Source organism: Urocitellus parryii, chromosome 6 (genome assembly GCF_045843805.1).
Source record: "Urocitellus parryii isolate mUroPar1 chromosome 6, mUroPar1.hap1, whole genome shotgun sequence".
In the NCBI taxonomy this organism is placed as follows: domain Eukaryota; kingdom Metazoa; phylum Chordata; class Mammalia; order Rodentia; family Sciuridae; genus Urocitellus; species Urocitellus parryii.
Window position 1 is genome coordinate 194,992,572 of NC_135536.1, and position 22,647 is coordinate 195,015,218.

General features: G+C 55.4%; 4 protein-coding genes across 5 annotated transcripts; 3 read left to right on the plus strand and 1 right to left on the minus strand.

Moving 5' to 3' along the window:
- Window positions 1-1,803: 1,803 nt before the first annotated feature.
- On the plus strand, window positions 1,804-12,236 carry Pltp (phospholipid transfer protein). Its single transcript, XM_026408376.2, has 16 exons — window positions 1,804-1,861; window positions 2,435-2,545; window positions 2,625-2,724; window positions 3,604-3,732; window positions 4,147-4,302; window positions 5,575-5,638; window positions 5,721-5,784; window positions 6,520-6,611; window positions 8,369-8,545; window positions 8,632-8,691; window positions 10,091-10,255; window positions 10,352-10,419; window positions 11,325-11,367; window positions 11,462-11,525; window positions 11,609-11,685; window positions 12,033-12,236. The coding sequence occupies exons 2-16, from the start codon at window positions 2,446-2,448 to the stop codon at window positions 12,219-12,221; spliced, it is 1,548 nt and encodes a 515-aa protein (XP_026264161.1). The 5' UTR covers window positions 1,804-1,861; window positions 2,435-2,445; the 3' UTR covers window positions 12,222-12,236.
- Window positions 12,237-12,504: 268 nt separating this feature from the next.
- Window positions 12,505-17,866, minus strand: Ctsa (cathepsin A). 2 transcript variants are annotated; one of them, XM_026408377.2, is made up of 15 exons: window positions 17,780-17,866; window positions 17,414-17,592; window positions 17,138-17,249; window positions 16,819-16,869; window positions 16,643-16,729; window positions 16,258-16,413; window positions 15,854-15,945; window positions 15,447-15,531; window positions 14,974-15,065; window positions 14,819-14,897; window positions 14,587-14,726; window positions 14,022-14,097; window positions 13,196-13,285; window positions 12,941-13,045; window positions 12,505-12,743 (listed from the first exon to the last, which is right to left on the minus strand). In XM_026408377.2, the coding sequence occupies exons 2-15, from the start codon at window positions 17,590-17,592 to the stop codon at window positions 12,660-12,662; spliced, it is 1,428 nt and encodes a 475-aa protein (XP_026264162.2). In that variant the 5' UTR covers window positions 17,780-17,866; the 3' UTR covers window positions 12,505-12,659. The 2 variants fall into 2 exon arrangements, with proteins under 2 accessions (XP_026264162.2, XP_077656392.1); XM_077800266.1 differs by having other exon boundaries at window positions 17,741-17,805.
- Window positions 17,867-17,973: 107 nt separating this feature from the next.
- On the plus strand, window positions 17,974-20,480 carry Neurl2 (neuralized E3 ubiquitin protein ligase 2). The gene is made up of 2 exons (XM_026408384.2): window positions 17,974-18,935; window positions 20,244-20,480. Exons 1-2 carry the CDS (start codon window positions 18,188-18,190, stop codon window positions 20,357-20,359), a joined length of 864 nt encoding a protein of 287 aa, XP_026264169.1. The 5' UTR covers window positions 17,974-18,187; the 3' UTR covers window positions 20,360-20,480.
- A 93-nt stretch (window positions 20,481-20,573) lies between these two features.
- Window positions 20,574-22,633, plus strand: Spata25 (spermatogenesis associated 25). Its single transcript, XM_026408385.2, has 2 exons — window positions 20,574-21,440; window positions 21,805-22,633. The coding sequence occupies exons 1-2, from the start codon at window positions 21,386-21,388 to the stop codon at window positions 22,434-22,436; spliced, it is 687 nt and encodes a 228-aa protein (XP_026264170.1). The 5' UTR covers window positions 20,574-21,385; the 3' UTR covers window positions 22,437-22,633.
- The last annotated feature ends 14 nt before the right edge of the window (window positions 22,634-22,647 follow it).

Genomic DNA, 22,647 nt, shown 5'->3' on the forward strand with positions numbered 1-22,647 from the left:
GTCTCAGATTTAAAATTTAAAAGTGCTTGAGATGTATCCCCGCCCACTCCCCAAAGTAGTAAGATCTATAAGGAAAATAAACCAGGCTGACTGATTGAGAGGAACTGCTAGAGAGGCAGGGAGGGACACATCTCTGAAGTAACACGATGAAGCTGAGACCAGAATGACCAGGAACCAGCCTTGGGAAGTTCAAGCAGGAAAGTGTCCCAGGTAGAGGAATCTACACATGCAAAGGCCCTGAGCAAGAAACAGAAAGGCCAGTGTGGCTGAAGCAGAAGGAATAAGGCTGAGAGGAGAGAGATGAACCACGAGAGGCCCAATCACATGCCTGGAAGCCAGAGCACAGAGGCAGGAATCTCATCTTCAGTTTGCTAAAAAGCCATGCCCATTAATGCTACAGACTGTACCTCGAGTTTTTTGAGCACTAAGTGCCAACTGCTTATTAATCCTTCCAACACAATGACCCATTTAATGCCCACAAGCAATCCAAAAAGGGAGGTGCCCTGATTATCCTCATTTTGTAGATGAGGATACTGAGGCCCAGGGCTGTGGAAACACTGGTCCAGGGACACAAAGCTCTATTGAGTGCTCACAGGAGCTGTTGTAGGGACAATGGGTTACAGGGAACAAGACCCTGTAAGAGATAAAAAATGATACAAAGATGGAGCTTGCATTTCAGCAAAGAAAATAACAGGTAAGTTGGGTGCAGTGGCTGAAGTCTATAGTCCCAGCTCCTTGGGAGGAAAAGCTAATGCCCACTATGTATCACTAAATTGCTGACTTTGGCCTTGAAATTGTTATTTTCCTTCCTCAGGCTCCCAAGTTGCTGGGATTACAGGCGAGTACCACTGAGCCTGACTTTAATGGGCTATAAAACCCACCTCCCACTCCCCCATAAACACAGTCACAAAGTTGTTTCAATCTTTCCCACCAAAGAGAGCTCATAAGAGTGACATCACAGGTTGTTAGGAAAGTTATATAAGTTGGCCGAGATATAGGGTGACCAGCTCTCCTGGTTTACCTGGCACAGAGTGGGTTCCCAAGTCAGTTTTGAAGCCAGCTGGTCGTCCTAGCTAGGTGAGTGCTTGGTGCTAAGACTCCTTCCCCTTTTCTGTTTCATTATTTGACAACAAAAAGGTAGCAGCCCCTACTCCTGTCCTAGGTGCTTGGAACCTTGTAGGCAGTAGATGGGAAACAGGGTACTGTCCGGAGCACCTAGCGCCAAGGAGTCACCAAACTAGGGCCCAAGGAAACAGCAGACCCCCCTCTAGGGTGATTCCGGTCCCCTGGGTGTTGCCTTCCTGGGCTGATACACTTGTTTGGACTTGCTTTCCCAAATGGGAAGGGTCTCTGGGTCCTAAGGTCCCCAGGTCGATTGGGGGACTCCACAGCAAAGCTAGGCCAGGATGGCAAGGCCCAAGACCTAGTTCTTATTGTCACTCATATTTTGCTGGATGAAGAAACTGAGGCTCAGTGACCCAAGTGAAGCGATTTGGCCAAGATCATGCAGGAAGATGGTGCAGGAAGAGATGAGTAATTGGAATTCGATGGCTGTGCTTGAGCAGGCCTGCTCCTGTACTTCCCTCCCTCTTGCGGGGCTTCAGTCCCCCACTTGTCTCGACAGCAACCGAACTTGTCACGGGGCTCGGTTCAACCCTCTCCACCCTCCCGGCTGCCAGCGTCCCGCCCCGTCCCCTCCCAGCCCCCAGGGAGGAGGGGAGTGCTGCAGCGAGGAGGGGGGTCGCGGAGGCCAGGCTTTATAAAGGCGCTGGAAGAGCGCTGCCCGCCAGACCCTGCCGCACGGATCCGAGCGCTGCCCGCCGCCCCACGCGACCGCGCCGTGCCCCAGCTCCACCGCTTAGTGAGTTGGGGCAGGTCCCCATCCCACCCCGGCCCTGGCCGCGAGGTCCTTTGAACCCGGGTTGGGGAGGAAAGCCGACGAAGGAGGGCGCTGAGATGGGGGCACCAGGCAGAATCTCCAATGGGAGAGATTTAGGGCCAGAGGGAACCGGGAGACCCGGCTGGCCATTGCGGCATGGGACCTAGGAGACCCAAACCTCGCTCCAGGAATGCGCGTGCGGTTGTTGCCACGGCAACGGACCAGCCAGAGCCCGCCGGTCTCCAGGGGAAAGGGGAGGTTGTTGGGGGGATGGGGGCTGGTTCCCCGGAGGTCCAAACTCGTCACGCGGCGGTTGCACGAGGGAACTGAGAATGCCCCTTTCCGGGTGCCCAAATCCTTCGGTAGACAAAGCGCTAGTCTCCTGGCCTCTCTGAGCCTCAGTTTCTGCATCTGCCAAATGGAGGCAAGATTATTGGTTCCCAGCTCCCTGGCGAGTTATAAGCGGGTAACGGTCCGGCCCAGTTCCCCCTTATTGGACATCCAAGGAGCGGGTCTTAGCGCCCAGACGATCCCTGCGACCCCTCCCACCCTCAGGCCCGCTGGCCATGGCCCTGTTGGGGGCCCTCTTCCTAGCGCTGCTGGCAGGCGCCCGCGCGGAGCTCCCGGGCTGCAAGATCCGCGTCACCTCCAAGGCGCTGGAACTGGGTAAGGCGTGGGTGCAGGCTCGGGGGCGGCAGCGGTCGCCGTGGGGGGCGCGCAGCTAAGGGTCTCACTGCTGCCTCAGTGAAGCAGGAAGGGCTGCGCTTTCTGGAGCAAGAGCTGGAGACCATCACTATTCCCGACCTGCGGGGCCAAGAGGGACACTTCTATTACAACATCTCCGAGTAAGTCGGCCCGGGGCGGGGCCTCGGGGCCGGGGCGGGGCCTCGACGGTGCGGGTGCCCTGGCCTCCGGAGGGGGCGCTGACGGATCGAGGCCGAGCCGACTGGGGGCGCGGCCAAATTGAAAGGGCGGGACTTAAACAGGATGGCCCTCAAGGTAACGGCCAAGACTGCTACCGTCGGCGGGACCAGGAGGTGGGCGTGGTCTGGAGGATGTGGGCGGGACCAAGACGAATCCAGGCGGTGGTTTTGAAGCCTAGCCCCAGTGCCCTGGAAAGGCCGAGAGGAGGCATTTAGCAGTGGAGGAGAGTGAACTCCAGGGCATGGTTGGAGCTAATGGGAAGGTGACTTAGGAGAGGAGGCATTTAGCAGTGGAGGAGAGTGAACTCCAGGGCATGGGTTGGCGCTAATGGGAAGGTGACTTAGGAGAGGAGGCATTTAGCAGTGGAGGAGAGTGAACTCCAGGGCATGGGTTGGCGCTAATGGGAAGGTGACTTAGGAGAGGAGGGATAGGAGAATTGGTGTACGGGCAGAGCTTAGCTTGGGAGGGTGTAGCAGGGGAGGGGGTGCAAGCAACAAGACTTCTAAGAGATGGGGTTAGTGGGCATGGTGGTCCAGCTACTCAGGAGCTAGGAAGGTTGAGGCAGGAGGATCGTTTTTAGCTCAAGAGTTACACACCAGCCTGGGCCACAGAGAGGGAGAAAGATGGGTGAAGTTTACTTTTAACACTTAGGTTAGCAGGAGCTAATCTCTGAGCCACCCAAGTCCAAGCCACCCACCAGCTTCCCCGCTGCACTGGAAGAGGAGAGAATGGCTTTCCTGTGGTTGGGTGGAATCTTCTCCTGGCCCTGGATCTGGATCTGACCCTGGGGCTTCCTACAGGGTGAGGGTCACGGAACTGCAGCTGACGTCCTCTGAGCTCCACTTCCAGCCCGAGCAGGAGCTTATGCTACAAATCACCAACGCCTCCTTGGGGCTGCGCTTTCGGAGACAGCTTCTCTACTGGTTCTTGTGAGGACACTGACCCTGGGCGGGGTGGAGGGAGTGCCAGCTGCACCGGGGTACTGTGGGCCTGGGGCAACCCCTTACATTTTCTAAGTTTCTGCATCCATACACGAGGAACAATTGTGTCTACTTTATAACTATCGATAGGAGGGTTGACTAGGATGTCTGGTAAAGTATGAAGAAATGAGGCCTTATTAAGAGGTTCAAGCAGGGCACAGTGGTGCACACCTGTAATTCTAGCAACTTGGGAGGCTAAGGCAGGAGGATTGAGATTTCTAGGCCTCCCCATTAACTTAGTGAGACCCTGTCTCAAAATTAAAAACAATACAAAAAAAGTTGATGTGGTTATCACGATGGAGGTATGGGGGGTTGGAGGGCCGTGCAGACTCGGTCAGGCTCACAGCCACTTCCTTATGGCAGCTATGATGGAGGCTACATCAATGCCTCTGCGGAGGGTGTGTCCATCCACACGGGTCTGCAGCTCTCCCAGGATTCCTCTGGTCGGATGAAAGTGTCCAATGTCTCCTGCCAGGCTTCTGTCTCCAGAATGCATATGGTCTTCAGCGGAACCTTCAAGTGAGCCCCCCCCCCTGCATCCCCTTTGAGCCCCCCAGCCCATTTGCATCATGCAGGACTCAGAAGTCAGACCCACAGCCTCCAGATCTTAGCTCCTCCAACTGGCTGTGTGAACTTGGGCAAGTCATCGAAGTTCAGTGCCTCAGTTTCCTCACTGGTAAATTAGAGATGATAATACAACTTATTCTATAAGATCATTGTAAGGGTTATTTTGTTAATATTTACAATATTATTATAATATTGTTGTAAACATTACGATATTTACAATAATAATGCAGTATTTATAATATTACAGATATTACAGTATTTACATTATTTACAATATTATTAAATTAAATATCACAAAATTTATAAAATATTTATAAAAACACTTAGAATAGTACCTTGCATATGATAAATGACCATATAAGTGCTAGTCACTTAGATAGGAGTAATTGTGAAGATTAGTATGGATAGTTGGGCATGACTAAGTTCTCAATAATTAGTAGCTCTTTTTTTTTAAAAAAAAATTTAGATGTAGATGGAAACAATACCTTTATTTCATTTATTTTTATGTGGTGCTGAGGATCGAACCCAGGGCCTCACACGTTCTAAGCATGTGCTCTACCACTGAGCCACAACCCCAGCCCCCAATTAGTAGCTCTTAAAAAAATTTTATATGTATTTTTTAGTTGTAGGGGGACAGTATCTTTGTTTTTATGTGGGGCTGAGGATGGAACCCAGTGCTTCACGCATGCCAGGCCAGCACTCTACCAATGAGCCCCAGGCCCAGCCCAATTCCGGATCTGATCTGAGAAGGGGACTTTGTGCTGCTCCTGGGGGGTGGATTCCTCATCTGGGTTGGTGTACTGTCAGTGTTTTGCCGAGTGTGTGCCAGAGCCTGAGGATCTGGAGAGCAGCTCAGGGCCTAGCTGGAGCCATGAGGCGTTCGTCCTCAGGGTCCTGAGAGGGGCACCGAGAAAGCACTCTGGGATGCCAAGAGGGTGATCTGGGTGGACTGACTGAGTGGAGGACACAGGGCAGAGCACCGAGGGTGGAGGGAGGCCGAAGCCGCAGGAGCAGGATGCTCCGAGCAGCTGGGAGCCACTGGGCCTGCAGGGCCTGGAGCAGGCCAGGGGCCTTGAGAACCAGGCAGGGGGTGGGTTGGGGCCGGATCTTGGAAACATCTGCTGAGGAGTCCCTGTCACCACCGTTTCTCTGGCTGCTGTCCTTTGTCCTGGATCTGGATGGGGTAGGGCAGGGCTGGGCTCACCGGCCTCTCCCCTCCCGCAGGAAGGTGTATGAATTTCTGTCTACGTTCATCACCTCCGGGATGCGCTTCCTCCTCAACCAGCAGGTATGGGCAGGGGCAGGTCAGGGGCAGCAGGGTGGGCCTGCCCTCCTTTGAGAAGGCCCTGACTCTGGCCCCCGCCTTCCAGATCTGCCCTGTGCTCTACCATGCGGGAATGGTCTTGCTCAACTCCCTCCTGGACACTGTGCCTGGTGAGTCAGTGCTTGTGGGGCCCGGGGCCCGGGGGAGGCCTGGGGAAGGTGGGTGGGGAGGAGGGTGGCTGCCACCAGTACCCCAGGAGGCCCAGCCGTGGGAAGTCCTGGGGTCAGTGTGCTGCCGACTTGCCGGGTGACCTTAGGTAAGGACTCACTTCCCTCTGGGCCTTGTATTCTCCACCTGGTGGCCAGCGCTTCCCCTTGGATGCGCACTGGACCCCACTCGGCTTCATCATCTGGCACGTAACAGGTGTTCAAGAACAGATTCCTTTTCCCCAGCGATGACCCCTGGCTGCTGTGAGAGAGATCTTACCCCATCGTGCCCGACACCCAGGGCCTGGAGGAAAGGAGGAAGAACCAAGGAGAGGATTCCTTGGCCATTTTCTTTTCTTTTTTTTTTAATATTTATTTTTTAGTTTTCAGCGACATAACATCTTTGTTGGTATGTGGTGCTGAGGATCGAACCCGGGCCGCACGCATGCCAGGCGAGCGTGCTACCGCTTGAGCCACATCCCCAGCCCTTGGCCATTTTCTTTAGCAATTTGCTGAAGCCCTTGTAGTAGTCATAAAAGCACTTACTACACACCAGGCCCTGAGTGCTTTCCACATAGAACTAATCGGATCCTCCTAACAACCTATAAGCGGAGTTATCGCCAGTTTATTGATGAGAAGCTCAGAGAGGTTGAGCACAGACCTCACACAGCTTTGAACGACTTGCGCTCCTCCTTGCAGTGCGCAGTTCTGTGGATGAGCTTGTGGGCATCGACTATTCCCTGCTGAAGGATCCTGTGGTCTCAACCAGCAATCTGGACATGGAATTCCGGGTGAGCCACCCAAGTTGGGGTGTGTGTGACCTCTGACCTCCCTCCCCCCCACCCCCATGGCTGATTTTAGCTTCCTAAAGTAGAGCTCTGATGAGGCCACTCTCATTACTGACAATGCCATGGCTCCCTGTTGCTGCAGAAGTAGGTTCAACCTCCTGCCTCTGGCGTTTGAGCTTTGTTAGTTACATCTGGCCCTGCCTTTCCAACTTCATCCCATTTCTCCACAGCTACTCTTGCCTCTCACTTCCCACCCCAGGGCCTTTGCTCATGCACAGCCTACCCCCACCTCCCTGAAGGAGATGGACATAAAGTTCTACGTACATAATCTCATCTCATTTTCTCACAACCTTGAGAGTGAGGTGCTAACACTTACACAGTTGTCCCCAGGATCCAAGCATGCTCAAGTCCTTTATATAAAATGGTATAGCATGTGCACAGGCTCTATGCATTCTTTAAGCCATCTCATGCCTGTAATCCCCATGACTCAAGAGGCTGAGGCAGGAAGATCCCAATTTCAAGGCCAGCCTCAGGAACTTAGCAAACCTTCTCTCAAAATAAAGAATAAAGGGGCCGGGAATGTAGCTCAGTGTTCATGGGTTCAATCCTCAGTACCTAAATAAAGTTTATTTATAACCCTTAACACAATGTCAATGCTGTATAAAGAGCTACACAATACTTACTGCATTGTGTAGAGAATAAAGACCAAAAATGTCTGCCTGGGCTTGGTACAGATGCAATGTATTTTCTTTCTTTTTGATTCTGGGGCTTGAATCCAGGGGCACTTATGCACTGAGCCACACCCCCAGCCTTCCCACCCTTTTTTTTTAAATATTATTATTCTGAGACGAGGGTCTTGCTTAATTGCTGAGGCTGGCTTTGAACTCATGATCCTCCTTCCTCAGCCTCCCAAGCCAATAGGATCGCAGGTGTGCGCCACTGCCCGGCACAGTTTTTCTCACTTATCAGTTGGTTGACTCGTTGGGCTCAGAGGGCTGACTATTCTCACTTTAGGATGTCAAGACTTGCTGAGGGAGGTGATGACCCTTGCCCAAGGCCACATCGGGAGTAGGTGGCTACTACCTTCGCTCCTCTCGGAGAACTTCAGAGCACAATCTCCAGAGCTAGAATGGCTGAAGTTCAAATCCTGGCTCCGCCACTGAAGAGCTGTGTGACCTTATGCAAGTGGCTTAACTTCCTGTGCCTGCTTCCTCATTTGTAAAGGCCAGTGACAGCCTGTAAAGCCCCTCATAAGGGCTGTCCTGTGGATTAAAGGGGTCCTACTAGACCAAGAGGCTGGCATAGGACCTGGCACGGGGGAACCACTCTGCTTGTGCAAACAGTGGCTTTTTTTTTTTTCTTTTTTGTACTGGGGAGTGAACCCAGGGGCGCTCAACCCCTGAGCCACATCTCTAACCCTTTTTCATATTTTATTTGGAGACAGGGCCTCACTGAGTTGCTGAGGCTGGCTTTGAATTTGTAATCCTCCTGCCTCAGCCTCCCGAGCCACAAACAGTGGCTTATTACTGCCGTCAGCTTTCAGGGCCCACTCAAATGCCACCCATCTCATGAAACCTTTCTTGATCTTCCCTTTTCCAGTCGGATGGGGTTGCTGCCTGCAGCTGCTCTCCTAGCCATGCCTGTGGGTCCCCCCAGAACAGAGCCGGTGCAACCCCACCGTCCCCCACAGGGCCAGCCCAGGGCTGGGAGACACAGGTGGGGGCCCGTCCGCCTTGACTCTACCCTGACCCCTCACCCAGGGAGCATTCTTCCCCTTGGCCGAGGGGAACTGGAGCCTCCTGAACCAGGCGGTGGAGCCCCAGCTGCAGGAGGAGGAGCGGATGGTGTACGTGGCCTTCTCCGAGTTCTTCTTTGACTCTGCCATGGAGAGCTACTTCCGGGCGGGGGCCTTGCAGCTGTCCCTGGTGGGAGATAAGGTGTGCCGGAGGAGCTGTTGGCAGGGTGGGCAGGGGGCGAGGTGGAGCTCCCCAGGGCCCTGCCTCATCCCCGATTCCCTGTTCAGGTGCCCCACGATCTGGACATGCTGCTCAGGGCCACCTACTTTGGGAGCATCGTCCTTCTGGTGAGCATCGACTAGGGCTGGGGGTGTAGCCAAGCTTGGGGGGCATGCCACCTACACACCTTTGAGGCAGCTTGTGGAGGGGGGACCCCCAGGGCAGCCCTGGAGGAGACAGGCCTGGCCTCTTGCCTGTGGCCAAGTCCCCATCTTGCCAAGCCCATTCCAAGTCTGTGAAGTGGGGTCGCTACTTCCTGCCCTGTCTGTCTCCACGCGGCTCATGTGAGGCTGGGAGAGAGCCCAAGCCCTGCAAGTACAGGGCAGGATGGGCAAGGAATGAGGATGAATGTATTCTTTAATTCCCCTTGGTTAGGGCCGGGGTTGTGGCTCAGTGGCAGAGAGCTTGCTTCATACATGTGAGGCCCTGAGTTCGAGCCTCAGCACCACATAAAAATAAGTAAACGAAATAAAAATATTGTGGTTGGGATTGTGGCTCAGTGGTAGAGCACTTGCCTAGCATGTGTGAGGCACTGGGTTGGATCCCTGGCACCACATTAAAAAAATAAACAAATAAAATAAAGGTATTGTGTCCATCTATAACCAAAAAGAAAAGATTTAAAAATAAAAATATTGTTTCCACCCACAACTAAAAAATAAAAAAAAATTCCCCTTGTTTAATGGGGAGAGGGGAAGGCGTTCAAAACTTTGAAAGTTTTCAGTTATCATTTTCAATTTTGTGAATCAAGCGCTGGAATTTGAACTTGGATTTGAACCTGGCCTCCTCTGCATTACACAACTTCACAAGGTGGTCATGAAAACTAAAATGAATTTTCACGTAAAGCAATTGACAGCACCTGGTACACAGCAAGTGCTTAATAAACACCAGCTGCTGTTATGACGATCCTCTTCCTCCTCTTCACACGTGCGTCCAAGCAGTGAAGAGCAGGGACTCCTGCAGACTGCCCGAGTCCCCTCCCTGTCCCCCAACCGAATGCCTACATGGCCTTGGACAAGCCACGCAACCTCTTTAGGCCTTGGCTTGTCGTCTCAAAAACGACAATAACAAAACCTGGCACATGCTGTCACAGTGAGGTTGAAAGGAGCTCACGGTGTGCAGTGTGCAGGGTCAAGTTCAGGGGTGAGTCAGCACTTGGACAGCTTCCTCCGAGGCCCCTGGGAGAAACCTTGCAGAACCTCCTGGGAGAGGGAGCAGGAAGCTGGAACATTCATGCCCCTGGATATTGGGGAGAAAATACTAGGAAGAAAAGGAAGGAGCATCCCTTTGTGTAAGGCTGCAGCCCGGGGCAAAGGCTAGGTGCACACAGGAGGGGTTTGCGAAGCCCCAGCAGTCTTGGTGCTGGTCACTCCTGGGCTACCTGAGGGCCAGGGCTGCGTGCGGTCCTCTGTGGGGAGGCTTACCAGGGAACAGATCTGGTGTGACCTGCCCTCCTTGCTCTGTCCCCAGAGCCCTGCAGTGATTGACTCCCCGCTGAAGCTGGAGCTGCAGGCCATGGCCCCCCCACGCTGCACCATCAAGCCCTCGGGCACTACCATCTCCGTCACAGCCAGTGTCACCATCGCCCTGGTCCCACCCAACCAGCCCGAGGTCCAGCTCTCCAGCATGATCATGGTGCGGCCCCAAAGCAGGGGCAGCAGGAGGTCTGGGAGAAGTGGGTCGTGAATCTTCCAGTTCTGTGATGTGCCCCCACCCTGCACTTCCCCTCAGGACGCCCGATTTAATGCCAAGATGACACTCCGGGGCAAGGCTCTGCGCACACACCTGGACCTGCGCAAGTACGTAGACAGGGAGGTCCTGGGCAGGCCCCAACCTCCTTGCCCTGGTCTTCAGGGTGACCACACCTGCCCAACAGAGACAGAACCCGGGCTAACACTGAGCCGCACCTCTAATCCCACCAACTCAGAGGCTGAGGCAGAAGGATCCCAAGTTGGAGGCCAGCCTCAGCAACTTAGTGAGTCCCAAAGCAACTTAGAGAGAGCCTGACTCAAAATAAAAAGAGCTGGGGATGTAGCTTGGTGGTAAAGTGCCACTTTATAGGCACGTGCCACTCCTCCCAGCTAGCACCTACCCCTCATGCTGTGCTGTCCAGTGTGGTATCCATTGACCTTGTGTGACTATTCATCTTTAAATTAACCATTTACTCAAGTGCAGAAAGCCATACTTCATTAGCCACATAAGGCTAGTAGCTTCCACAGTGGACAGTGCTGTTTTAGGAGCTAAATGAGTTAATGCAGGGTCATGGTTAGGGACTTAAATTCCAGAGGCAGGTTCTGATACTTATTGCTGTATGATCTTGGGCAAATTACCTAACCCCTCTGTCCCTCAATTACTCATCTATGAAGTGCAATTCCTGATAGTGCCTGCTTCTTGGGGTTGTTGTCAGGACCAAATCAACTGGTATTTTAAAGTAGTTCAGATAATATTTACTTCTCTAACATGTTTAGTGTCTGACCGAGTAAGTAACCCCCGCAGAGCTGTCAGCAGCAGCGACATATATAGGTGCTTGGCAAATAAAAACTAGCAGACCTGGAGGAGACCCACAGAGGAGACAGCTGGCTCTGGATGCACACCTGGGGCATGGTAGTGCCACCTGGAAAGGCTTGTAGACAGGTGGGCACCTCCCGCAGGGTGGCCCGCGGAAGGGGGCGCTCCCAGCCTTATGGGCACTGCTTCTCCACAGGTTCCGAATCTACTCGAACCAGTCTGCACTGGAGTCCCTGGCAGTGAGTTGAGAATGGAGGTGGGCCAGGCCGGGGGTGGGCAGTCAGGCGAGGCCACCACCCACGCACTGCCCTCTCTACCCCTCTTGCCTGCCAGCTGATCCCGCTCCAGACCCCTCTGAAGGCCATGCTGCAGGTCGGGGTGATGCCCATGCTCAACCGTAAGGCTGGGTACTGAGGGGGGGAGGGGGAGGGAGGGGAGAGCTGGGTGGGCCAGGACCGAGCCTGCTGCTCCCACCCACAGAACGGACCTGGCGTGGGGTCCAGATCCCCCTACCCGAGGGCATCAACTTTGTTCGTGAGGTGGTGAAGAACCATGCGGTGCGTGGGGGCAGGAGGTGGGCAGGAGGAGTCCCAGTGCCCCGGAAGCTTGTCCCAGCCCTCCCCTGTCCCCCCAGCCCTCCCCTGTCCCCCCGGCCCTTTCCCAGGCCAGGCTGAGAGATGAGTAGGTGTGCAGCTCTCCTCCAGCCCAGCCTCCACACCTACTCCTCTTTCATGCCAGCCCTCCATGATGCCCAGAAGCCTCTTAGCCCCCTTGAGTCACAGGAAGGAACTGCTCTGCCCATCTGTCCCACTAGTGAGACCCCTCAAAGTCACGGGCTCTCTCTCTCAAGCTCTGGCCTCAGTGACGGGATGAGTGACTGGGACCCTCTCTGCCCCCTGCACAGGGCTTCCTCACCATTGGCGCTGACCTCCACTTCGCTAAAGGGCTGCGAGAGGTGATCAACAAGAACCGGCCTGCCAACGCCAGGGACCCCCAGGCGTCCAGTGCTCCTCCGTCCAAGGCCAGGGACCCCCAGGCGTCCAGTGCCCCTCCATCCTCCACAGCAGCTGTTGCAGCCCCACCCCCACCCTAGTAGCTTCCGCTGGGGACCCCACCCCCTCAGCCCTCCCCTCTTCCCCTTTAGTCCCCAGTGCCAGAGAAGATGGGTTGAAGCCGTGGCAATTTAATTTCATAATCGATCCGTCTGCTGTAGCCCGTCCCCTCCCTCCCCCCTCTGCCTTCCCAAGGGCTGCCCTGAGAGCTCAGCTGGGGTCCCGGGATAGGACCCACACATCCAGAAGGGCATTTAAGCAGGGAGGGCCGGCCATGCCCTCCAGGTACTGCTATAGGAATAAAGTGCTCACTTGTCCCCAGGCTGTCTACGGAGAGGCTGGGCCCAGGCTGCCCTGCACAGGGCTGGGGCTGTGGGCAGTGGGGCAGTCCTGAGTCGGGGACCTGCATAGAGGAGGAGCTCCCTCCTGGTGGGAGGGTTTGCATCAGACAGCGAGGGCTTCCACGTGTCCCCCGGTCCTCAGTATGGCTCTTTGTTCAGGAAGCGGGAGAACATGGTGAAGGCAGCTTGGGGCTTGTCAGTGGGGACCATGTGTCCAGCGCCCTGGGGAACAAAGCTCTGTGAGATTCTGACCCCCTTGGCTCCCTCCCTCCTCCTTCATGCTCAGCCTCCCCCGAGCCCCCAAAACTTGCCCTTACAGGGCCAGAAGTGACCCTGAATAAAAGGAGGTCAGGGGTAAGGATGGGTGGGCTCTGCCCTTCCCTCGGGCCCCAGTTGTCCCCTGCTGGTCCCAAGCCCACCTTGATGGTGAGAAAGGCAATGTGGGAGAACTCCTTCACGAAGCCAGCGATCTGCTCCCCGCTCTCGCCGTAGTCCACCAGCCAGGGCCGGCGCTGCACCTCCATCTGCCACCAGGAGAGACATCAGCCCGTAGCCCCACCGTCCCTGCCCACAGCTGCAGCGAGACCTGGAGTCCAGGAACTACCCTCCAGGTTTGCCCAGCGTGGACCAGAGCCACCCCAAGCACTTGCCTCCGGACAGGAGCCCTGCCTTACCTTCTGGTTGAGGGAGTCCACAAACCACTCATCCCCCAAGAAGTTGCAGGCCATGTCCACGTCTCCGTTGTATAACAGGATCTGGTATCTCTGGAGCAGGGCCAATGGGGAATGAGCTCAGGCCTAGCCCAGTTGTTGGTACTAGAGCTTGAACCCAGGGGTGCTTAACCATATCCCTAGCTCTTGTTTTATATGTTATTTAGAGTCAGGGTCTTGCTAAATTCCTTAGGCTGGATTTAAACTCGTAGTCCTCCTGCCTCAGCCTCCCAAGCCCCTGAGATGACAGGCCACCCCACTCAGCTGGGCCCCACCTCTTCCCTGGCTTAAGCTCTAGGCCTCCAGGGAATTTAAGGGGGCCCAGCTAAATAGCACAGACCAGGAAATTCTTGTTTTCTGTCAACTTAGTGCACTAATTAAACCATAATTATCCTCATTTTGGGACATCAAGTTAAAGGTATTTAAGAAATTCCCCCAGGGCTATGTGACTCCTAAAAGGACTTGCCACTGGTCTGGCAGGACTGTGGGCAAGCCCTCTCTGGCCCTGGACCTCCATTTGCATTGTGATGTGATCTAACCAGCTCTTCCCATTCTAAAGGCTCTTTGGTGGCTGCAGACCCCTTAGCCTCCTAAGCAGAGCAGCCTGGGGTGGAGACAAACCTGGGCTCAAATCTTTTCCCTGCTACCCATAGGAACTTGGCACAGGACTTTACCTCTTGGAGTTTTAGCTTCCCCAGTCCTGAAAGCGCTCTGAAGGGGCCCCCAGCTTGCTGAACTACTCCAGGGCCCTACAGCTGCTATTAGATCCAGCTGTGCTGCCCCTACACACCTGTGAATTGAGCAGCTTCAGGTACTGAGAGTTCATGCTTTGGTAGAGCCGGCGGTACTGTATGTTCACCAGGAAGCTGCCAGGAGCATGTGCACAGGCCACAGGGGGAGAAACCGTCAACAGATCAGACCTCTCTCCCATCCCCGAGTTCCTGCCTGGGAGGCAGACAGCACTAACCTGGGGACAGGGGCTGGGATTCAAAGATCCTCGACCCACCCCCATTTAGAAAGGTCTAGGGATACTTTTGGTTGTTACAGTGACTGGGATGCAACTGGCATCTGGAATCTAGGGACCAACAGGCTTGAAAGTCACCACATAGGACATCTCTGGATGGCCCCTGCTGTGCCAGCTGGAGGTGGCACTGGAGGAGGTCAGGCAGTGCCTATTATTGAGCCAGTGTGGCCATTTACAAAACATCTGGGATAACAGGTGATTCTCATGCCCTGGGTGGCCTTGCTGCATGGGCCTTTGAGAAGTCTCAACCAGAGGACCCCTGGAAAACCTGCTGATGGCCTACGAGCCCCCCAGCTCGCCCCCCAGAGCCACCTGTGGCGCAGAGCCTTACTTGCACATGTCCCAGCGGGGCAGCTGCTCGGGGATGTGGAGGGCCTTGCGCACATACGGGTTGTTGAGGTAGGTGGAGGCGGCCGTGGTGTTGGTGCAGGGGGGGTCCATGCGCACCTTGTCCCCGGAACGCAGCAGTGCCTGGTGGGGCACAGACACAGGGTCAGATCTTCATGTGCCTGCCCTGCCATACCCCACACCCCATGGGGAAGGGGCCCCAAGCTCTCGCACACCTGGTGCCACGTCCGCTTGAATGGCAGACGAGTGAAGATATTGCCAAAATCCTGGACCACAGCACTGTCCTTCTCGTACCTGCAAGTGAAGTGGAGGGGTGGGCGCTGGGCTCCAGGTGGGGCTGGCTGGCCTCGGGGTGCAGAGCGGCACCTACCTCACTCGGCCAGGTACCCCCCCAGCACATGGGGCATAGAGGTTGTAGATGTTGAGGCCAGAGTTGCCCACGATTCGAGACACTTCCTGAAGCTGGGACAACACAACACCACGTGTTACAGACCCCTGGTCCTCCGTGACCTGGCCCCTCACCAAGATTCTTCCCGCTTACATCCCCATCACCTCCCTTCACCCATCTTTTTTTCACAGGGAAATTGAGGCTCAGTGGAAGGAATCTTCCAGACCTGGGTCCACATCCTAGCACTACTCCCTAGCCTTGTGACCTCAGGCAAGTGACAAACATTCTTGGCCTCGGTTTCCTCACTGGGGTTCCAGAGAACACATCGCTCAAAAGTACAGGACAGAAAAGCAACGGGGCCGAGGGGACAGGGAGTCACTAAGGGGGGGGGGGGGCGGTTCCGTTTTCAGGATTGTGGGGGGCAGGGCTGAGGTGAAGTAGAGGCAGAACCTCACATTGGTCACACATTCCGGGTCTTTGTTGTCATAGAAGTTACACTTGTTCTGAGAGCAGCAGTGGGTCTGGAGCAAGGACCAGAGCCTGCAGGAAATGGGGGAAGCGCTCAGCTGTGGGCAGAGGTGGGCGCCCTCCTTCCTCTAGCCTCCACCAGGACCTGACCCAGGGATCTGTCAGCAGAGATTAGGAAAGAGATCACAGGGTGTGGATATGGGTCCATGCCACACAGATGGCCCTCCTTAGTTCCTTTACATTCATATGTCTACTTTTGACCTTCTAGCACCAAATTCTTCTGGCAACCCCACTAGCTCATAGGCCAGGGCAGGGCCAGGATATCGTGCCTGGAGGATGACCTGAGATCCCATGACTGGCCCCACCCTAGATTGCCCAACTCTGTCTCCCATACCTGTTCCCCAGAAGGCCATGGTAGTAGGCAAAATAGACGAGCGAGTTGTCGTTCTGCTCATAGGAGGAGAGTCCGTTGCCCACAGCCAGCCCCTGTGAAAACACCCAGGGCTCGCTCATCTGGAGGGTGGGGAGGAGGAGGAGCTCCCTGACCCACACCTAGACCTTCTGCAACCTAGAATCCCTGGGTGGTCTGTGGGGTGGGTTTGGGGGGGTCACTCAAGGTACAGAACAGAGCTGGCAGCCTGACAGGTGGCTTCTAGTCACGGGAGGCAGGCAGGCAGAGATAGGGTCGCTGGTGGCTGGGAGGGAGACCAGGCTGGGCAGGGTGCTGGGCAGTCTGACCTGGAACTACAAGGGTATGGTCCCCAGGGGCCTCCCTGCCCTCCTGCAGCTGCCTTGCACCTGAAGGTTCATGCTGGGGTCCTGCATGACCAGCACAGCCAAGGTGGGGATGTAGATGCCGGCATAGCTCTCGCCCGTCAGGAAAAGTTTGTTGTTCTTATACTCCGGAAAGAGGCGGAAGAAATCTTTAAGGGCTTCATAATTGCCCTGGGCAACCTGGGGGTGGCAGGATGGAGAGAATCAGGATGCACTGACATCTGAGCTAGAAAAATCCTCAAGAGGTAATGAAACCAACCCTGGGTGTGAGAGGAAGTGACTTGGTTACGATCACATCCGTAGCACATGACAGCCAGAAACGGATCCAGAGGCCATGTTCCTGCTCCCCTCTTCGCGCCCCAGTGGAAGGCCAGGGAAGCTGGAGTGGGTGGGCAGGCACCAGACTCACCTCGGTGTCATTGGTGGCATAAACCTTGTCATCAGAGTAGGAGAAGCCCACCCCAGCTGGGGACTCAATGTACAACACATTGGCAATCTAGAGGGGAGGAGGAAATGAAGTGAAGAGGGGGCCCCACCACATTGGACTGCCCAGACACCCGCCCAGGACGCACAGCTCAGCTATACCAGGTTCCATGAATAGGGGTTGTACTCCAGAGTGACACCATCTGGCTGGATCTGCGGAGGAAAGAGAGGGAATGAGCACCAAGGACCAACTGGGTGGAGGGGAAGGGCCCCAGTGCCAGAGGTCCTTCACACAGGGACAACCCCCAGCACCTAAGGACGGTTAAGTAAGCCCCAGCACAGTGGGGAAAACAGCAAGGTTCAGGAAGAAGGAGACACTTGGAAGACCAGGAAGCCCTTTTCTCCCCACCCTTTTCCCTTGGGTAACTGTCCCTTTCCCCTCTTTCCTGGGTCACAGGAGGAGACGGCAGCGTCCACTCACCAGGAAAGGGCCGTGCTCTGTCAGGAACCCATCTAGGGAGCTGCAGCCCGGACCCCCGTTGAGCCAAAGCACCACCGGGCTGCTCTCTGGATCTTTCTGGGACTCCACAAACCTGGGAGGGGTCAGAGGGAGTTGGTGCGGGCGGAGGGCCCCTCCTGCCCTCCCCGCTCGCTCCCGGGAGCCCTCCGTCGTCTCGGGAACTGCCTGCAGCCCCCATCCCGCCGGGTGGGCTCTGCCAGCCGCCTCCCGCCCGCCCTGGGAGGCAGGGCCGCCGACCAGTAGTGCAAGTGCTTGGAGCCGGCGGCTCTGAGGTAGCCCGAGAACTGGCGGAACGACGGCTGCTTGGCCAGTCCGGGCAGGCACTGAATCTGGTCCTGGTCGGGGGCCGCCTGGACCCGGGACGCCCAGCACAGGAGCCACAGCAGGAGCAGCGGCGGCAGCGCGGCTCGGCCCATCTGCGGGAGGAAGTGGCGGCGCCTGCAGTTTACCCGCTCGCTCGCGGCCAGGCGCCCGGGAGCCGCAGTCCCCCGGGAGGAGCTGGGCGCGCCGCGAGGGGGCCCCGGCCCGGATCCCGCCCGCCGAGGCCCCGCCGCCGCCACCGACCCTGGGCGGGGGCATCCGCTCCGGCCGAGGTCCCCTCACCTCTGCTTCCTCGCGTCCTTGCTCTCCGGGAGGCGCCGGGGACTGGAAGTCATGTGTACCCTGAGTCACGTGAAGGCTGGCGTCACGTGTCAGCCCTCCCCAGGCCCCCTTTTGGCTCTCCGAAGGCCTCAGGGGAGGGAGCGGTCAATTTTCGGGTCAAAGTCCGCGGGCCTCGAAGGTCGTAGTCCGGAGCCAGCGACCAGATGATCCGGGTGTGGACGGCAGGTTTCCCCGCCCCTGGGGACCCGGGCTCTAGGGGGATGCCTGAGCCAGCGGCGCTAGGACCCCCGAGTAGAGCCTCGGGAAGGGAGTCGGGGGGAATGCCTTACATGGTTCCCCGACTGTCACCATCTAAGTCGGTGGCCCAAAATAGCTCCGGGCGCCGTCTGTCTTGCCACATGGCCCCAGATGGCTGCTGCCTCCAACCCTGTGGAGCTGGGTGCCTCCTGGGGACCCGCGCGCCCGGAGCCCCCTCCCACCCGCTTCCACCGGGTGCACGGAGCCAACATCCGCGTGGACCCCTCGGGGACGCGGGCCACGCGCGTGGAGAGCTTCGCCCATGGTGTGTGCTTCAGTCGCGAGCCGCTGGTCCCCGGCCAGGTATTCCTGGTCGAGATCGAGGAGAAAGAGCTGGGCTGGTGCGGCCATCTGCGCCTCGGCCTGACCGCGCTGGACCCCGCCAGTCTGGCCGCCGTGCCCGAATTTTCGCTGCCGGACCTGGTCAACCTTGGCCACACCTGGGTCTTCGCCATCACGCGCCACCACAACCGCGTGCCCCGGAACGGCCAACCGCAGGCAGAGGCAGAGGCCGCGGCCCCGCGCCGCCCCCCGGCCCTGCTGGTGGAACCGTATCTGTGCATTGAGCAGTTCCGAATCCCCCGGGACCGCCTCGTGGGCCGCAGCCGGCCGGGGCTCTACAGCCACCTCTTGGACCAGCTCTACGAGCTGAACGTGTTGCCTCCGACCGCGCGCCGCAGCCGCCTGGGCGTTCTCTTCTGCCCGCACCCGGATGGCACCGCAGACATGCACATCGTCATCAACGGGGAGGACATGGGCCCCAGCGCCCGGGGGCTGCCCGCTGCCCAGCCCCTCTATGCGGTGGTGGACGTGTTTGCCTCCACCAAGAGCGTGCGTCTGGTTCAACTCGAGTATGGCTGTAGGTATCCCACTCCTGGGCAGCGACCCCTCCTGGCCCAGTGTGGACACAGACACCTGCTAGAACCCGTGGGCCACAGTTTCCTAGACCTTGGTCTCTCCAGCGTTAGTTTAGAAGAGGGAAACCTGGAGGGCTGAAATCTGTAATCTCGCTTCTGGAGGCTGAGGCACTAGTACCACAAGTTCAAGTCCAGACTATCTCTAAATAAATATTTTTTAAAAAAAGGGCTGGAGATGTAGTTCAGTGGGGAAGAGTCCCTTTAATTCCCAGAAAGACGAAACAGCAGCAAGAGCATCAAAAACAGGAAGAATCCAGCTTGGAATTGCACCTCTGTTTGTAGTTTTGCACCAGTCACTCCCGATCACTGGAGGGTCTCCTTGCCCTTGCCTATCCCAGGTGATTGATTAAGGTGCCTTGCAGGTCCCTTTTAGTTCTTACAATGTTTTCAATATTTTTTTTAATATTTATTTTTTAGTTGTAGTTGGACGCAATACCCTCATTTTCTATTTATATGTGGTGCTGAGGATCCAACCCAGGGCTTTGCAAATGCTAGGCAAGTGCTCTACTGCTGAGCCACAACCCCAGCCCCAGTGTTTTTGGTATTAACCTAGAAAAAATGCTGATAAATTTAGGTCTATCCGTTTAGAAGCATAGAGGCATCATAGACCTCAAATCGAGAGCTTTTGAATTCTGAGATCCAGTTCCACTTCCTTACAACCCTATCAAACATTTTATTTATACCTCGGATCCCATCTCATGGATTCAGGGAACTAGAACCTGCACTGGGAACTGTGGTTGTATGAGCAAATCAGACACTACCCTGCCCACAGAAGCTGCTAACTGAAGGGGGAAGAGCTTTGTGCTGTGTTGTTATAAAAGCAGGGTTACATCATTGAAGGTCTTCAGGAAGTGGTTTTTTTATTATAATTTTTTGATACTGGGGATTGAACCCAGGGGTGCTTAAGCACTGAGACATATCCCCAGACCATTTTATTTTTCATTTTGAGACAGGACCTTGCTAAATTGCTTAAGGCTTGCTAAATTGCTGAGGCTGGCTTCAAACTTGCAATCCTCCTGTCTCAGCCTCCCAAATCACTGGGATTATAGGCGTTGGCCACCATGCCAGGCAGGAAGTAGTGTTTATTTCAGCTATATGATCAGCTCTGTGAAGCAAGCTGAGCCTGACAGCAGAAGGGAGTTACCCAAGCTGATGGCAGAATGAGAACCAACGAAAACCTAGGTTTTTTGGGGCCTGGCCTCAGACCCACCCTTCAGTTTCCTGTGCCTTTGACCGCCTTCTTTCCACAGTGCCATCGCTGCAGACTCTGTGCCGCCTAGTGATCCAGAGGAGCGTGGTGCACCGGCTGGCCATTGATGGACTCCATCTGCCCAAAGGGCTTAAGGATTTCTGCAAGTATGAGTGAAGGTCTGCAGCCACCCAGAGGGCCCACAGGAGCACTCCTGGCCTTCAGACCCTGTCTGAAGCTGGTAACACTGCTGCCAACCAGGACTAGAAATAAACAGCTGATGCTGACATTCTGATCATTGGAGGGTCTCCTTGCCCTGCAGTGTGTAGAGGCACTTCTAGAATCACTACAAATCAGCAGGTCAGAGCAAGAGAGAACATTTTCGATGCCATCTAGACAAGGGCTTGTTTAATTGGGATACTTAGGGAGTACTGATGCCCCATACTCCCTGGAAACTTTCCTTTGATGTGTGCAGGCCTGGCCACTGTATATTGAAAAAGCCCTCCAGGAGATAGAAGGGACAGCCAGGTGGAGAAACACTTCCTTAGAACAGGAGTTTCAGGTTTGGTGCATATTATAATTGCTTGAGGAACTTAAAGATACCAATATTGGTCTGGCTCTGGGATTATGACTTAATTGGTTTGGGATGAGTTGGGCATCACAGTTTCTCAAAGTGTCCCAAGAGATTCTAATGTGCAGCCTGGCCTGAGATCCAGTGCCCTACACCAACTATTTCATTTTGCAGAAGGATAACTGAGACCCTGAGATGAGAATGCATTTGTTCAAGGTCAAATAGAAAATGATTGAAGAGCATCCTTGTCTGACACTACAGGACACAAAACCCTGGACTCTACTTGTGTCTCTGATTTTTTGGCTCCATACAGATAGATAGTCCCACCTCATCCTCATAACATCTGGTGGGGGTAGTCATTACTCCCATTTTACAGATGAGGACATTAAGGAACAAAACTGTCCAGGTGACTTGCCCAAGGTGAAGGCAAGAACCTAGAACACCCTGGAATTGGTACAGGGCTCTTTTAATCCCATCCCATTGTTATACATGGGTTCTAGAATGAACAGGTCAATGCTGTGAGATGGGTTCCAGGTGTAAAGGGGAGGGACTATGAGGTGACATTCTAGAAGGATAGGGTAGGACAGGAGGCATATGACTATTCCCTCACAAACAGGGCCTTTGGGGCAGCCATGTCCTACTTCATGTCTCCCCAGACTCATCCAGGTCTTCTACCTTCTAACCAAGGTGAGAGGGGGTCTAATGGAGGCAAAGCAGCTTCACATGGGAGTTGCCTCCTGGTTCCAGGGAGGGGGAGGTTCTGCCGGGCATTTGGGGGCTGACCTTGGAGTCAACTCTTGGAAGAAAAGCCATTCCAAAAGTCCTTGCCAATTACTAACTACCACTTGCTCACTTAGTCATTCAGCAAACACTGCTCCATCATTTGCTCAGTGTTGGGAAGTGGGGATATGGATGTGAGTAACACTTAAGGCCTAACCTCTAAACAGTCCTCTTGAGCTGGTTTTAATTGCTCCTGCTCCTAAGCCCTGCCCCTCAGGGCCTCTTCTTCAGAGACCAAGAATAACATTCCATCTCATTCCTGTCTCTGCAGGTGGGGCTGCTTCTCCGGGTTCGTCCCTTGGCCTCTATAGTCCTACAGAGCCAGTGGTGGTGGCCTCTGGTGGATTAGGCCCACTGAACCAGAAAGCCGAGCAGGTGGTACCTGCTGCCCAGACCTGGGGCCCCACCCTGGCAGTGCCTGAAGCCAGGGTCTGCTCTGGGGGTGCTAGCTGGGAGATACCACGGAGGAAGGAGTACAGCCGATACTGCCACAAATTCCCCAACGTGAGGCAACCAGAGAGCTTGGGCTGGGAGAATGGCTGCTCCAGAGGCAGAGCTCCCCACCTGAGTGGCCCCAGCAGGCCTGGGCCCCTGCTGCTGTGTGGGCTGTCACCAGGGGTTCTGCCAGTGCCCTCTGAGGCAGTGGGGAAGGAGGCCGGCTCCCAGCCTGACATCTGCATCCTCACCCTGGCCATGATGATCGCCGGCATCCCCACCGTGCCTGTCCCAGGCCTGCGGGAAGAAGACCTGATCCGGGCAGCTCAAGCTTTCATGATGGCCCACCCAGAGCCTGAGGGAGCTGTGGAGGGAACGCGGTGGGAGCAAGTACATGCCCACTCAGCTTCTGGGCAGATGTCCCTAATGAGATCCAGGAGGGGCCAGCCTCCTGGCTCCTGCTTGTAGCTGGATGAAATAGCACCAGACACATAGGGTGGCTTCTCTGTATGGTTTTTGGGTAGACAGGGTTGGCGGGGGGGTGTATGGCAGAGGTAGGCTGGGCCACTGACGAATTCTAGTTCTTCATTAGGGTCCAGACCCCAAGAAGTTTCTCTTGCTGCCACTAACAAGAGGTAGGTCTTATCCGGATAGATAAAACTGAAATTACCTACATAGG

What these genes read in the sequence shown, in the direction of transcription:
- Pltp (XM_026408376.2), top strand. Translation starts at nt 2,446, where the DNA reads ATGGCCCTGTTGGGGGCCCTCTTCCTAGCGCTGCTGGCAGGCGCCCGC. An exon ending in ATCTGGACATGGAATTCCGG is followed by an intron (nt 6,612 to 8,368) that starts GTGAGCCACCCA and finishes CCCCTCACCCAG; the next exon opens with GGAGCATTCTTCCCCTTGGC. An exon ending in GGTGATGCCCATGCTCAACC is followed by an intron (nt 11,526 to 11,608) that starts GTAAGGCTGGGT and finishes TCCCACCCACAG; the next exon opens with AACGGACCTGGCGTGGGGTC.
- Neurl2 (XM_026408384.2), top strand. Translation starts at nt 18,188, where the DNA reads ATGGCTGCTGCCTCCAACCCTGTGGAGCTGGGTGCCTCCTGGGGACCC. An exon ending in GGTTCAACTCGAGTATGGCT is followed by an intron (nt 18,936 to 20,243) that starts GTAGGTATCCCA and finishes TTCTTTCCACAG; the next exon opens with TGCCATCGCTGCAGACTCTG.
- Spata25 (XM_026408385.2), top strand. Translation starts at nt 21,386, where the DNA reads ATGTCCTACTTCATGTCTCCCCAGACTCATCCAGGTCTTCTACCTTCT. An exon ending in TCTTCTACCTTCTAACCAAG is followed by an intron (nt 21,441 to 21,804) that starts GTGAGAGGGGGT and finishes CTGTCTCTGCAG; the next exon opens with GTGGGGCTGCTTCTCCGGGT.
- Ctsa (XM_077800266.1), bottom strand. An exon ending in ACCCCAGCATGAACCTTCAG is followed by an intron (nt 15,946 to 16,257) that starts GTGCAAGGCAGC and finishes GTGTTTTCACAG; the next exon opens with GGGCTGGCTGTGGGCAACGG. An exon ending in CCCCGCTGGGACATGTGCAA is followed by an intron (nt 14,098 to 14,586) that starts GTAAGGCTCTGC and finishes TGCTCCTGGCAG; the next exon opens with CTTCCTGGTGAACATACAGT.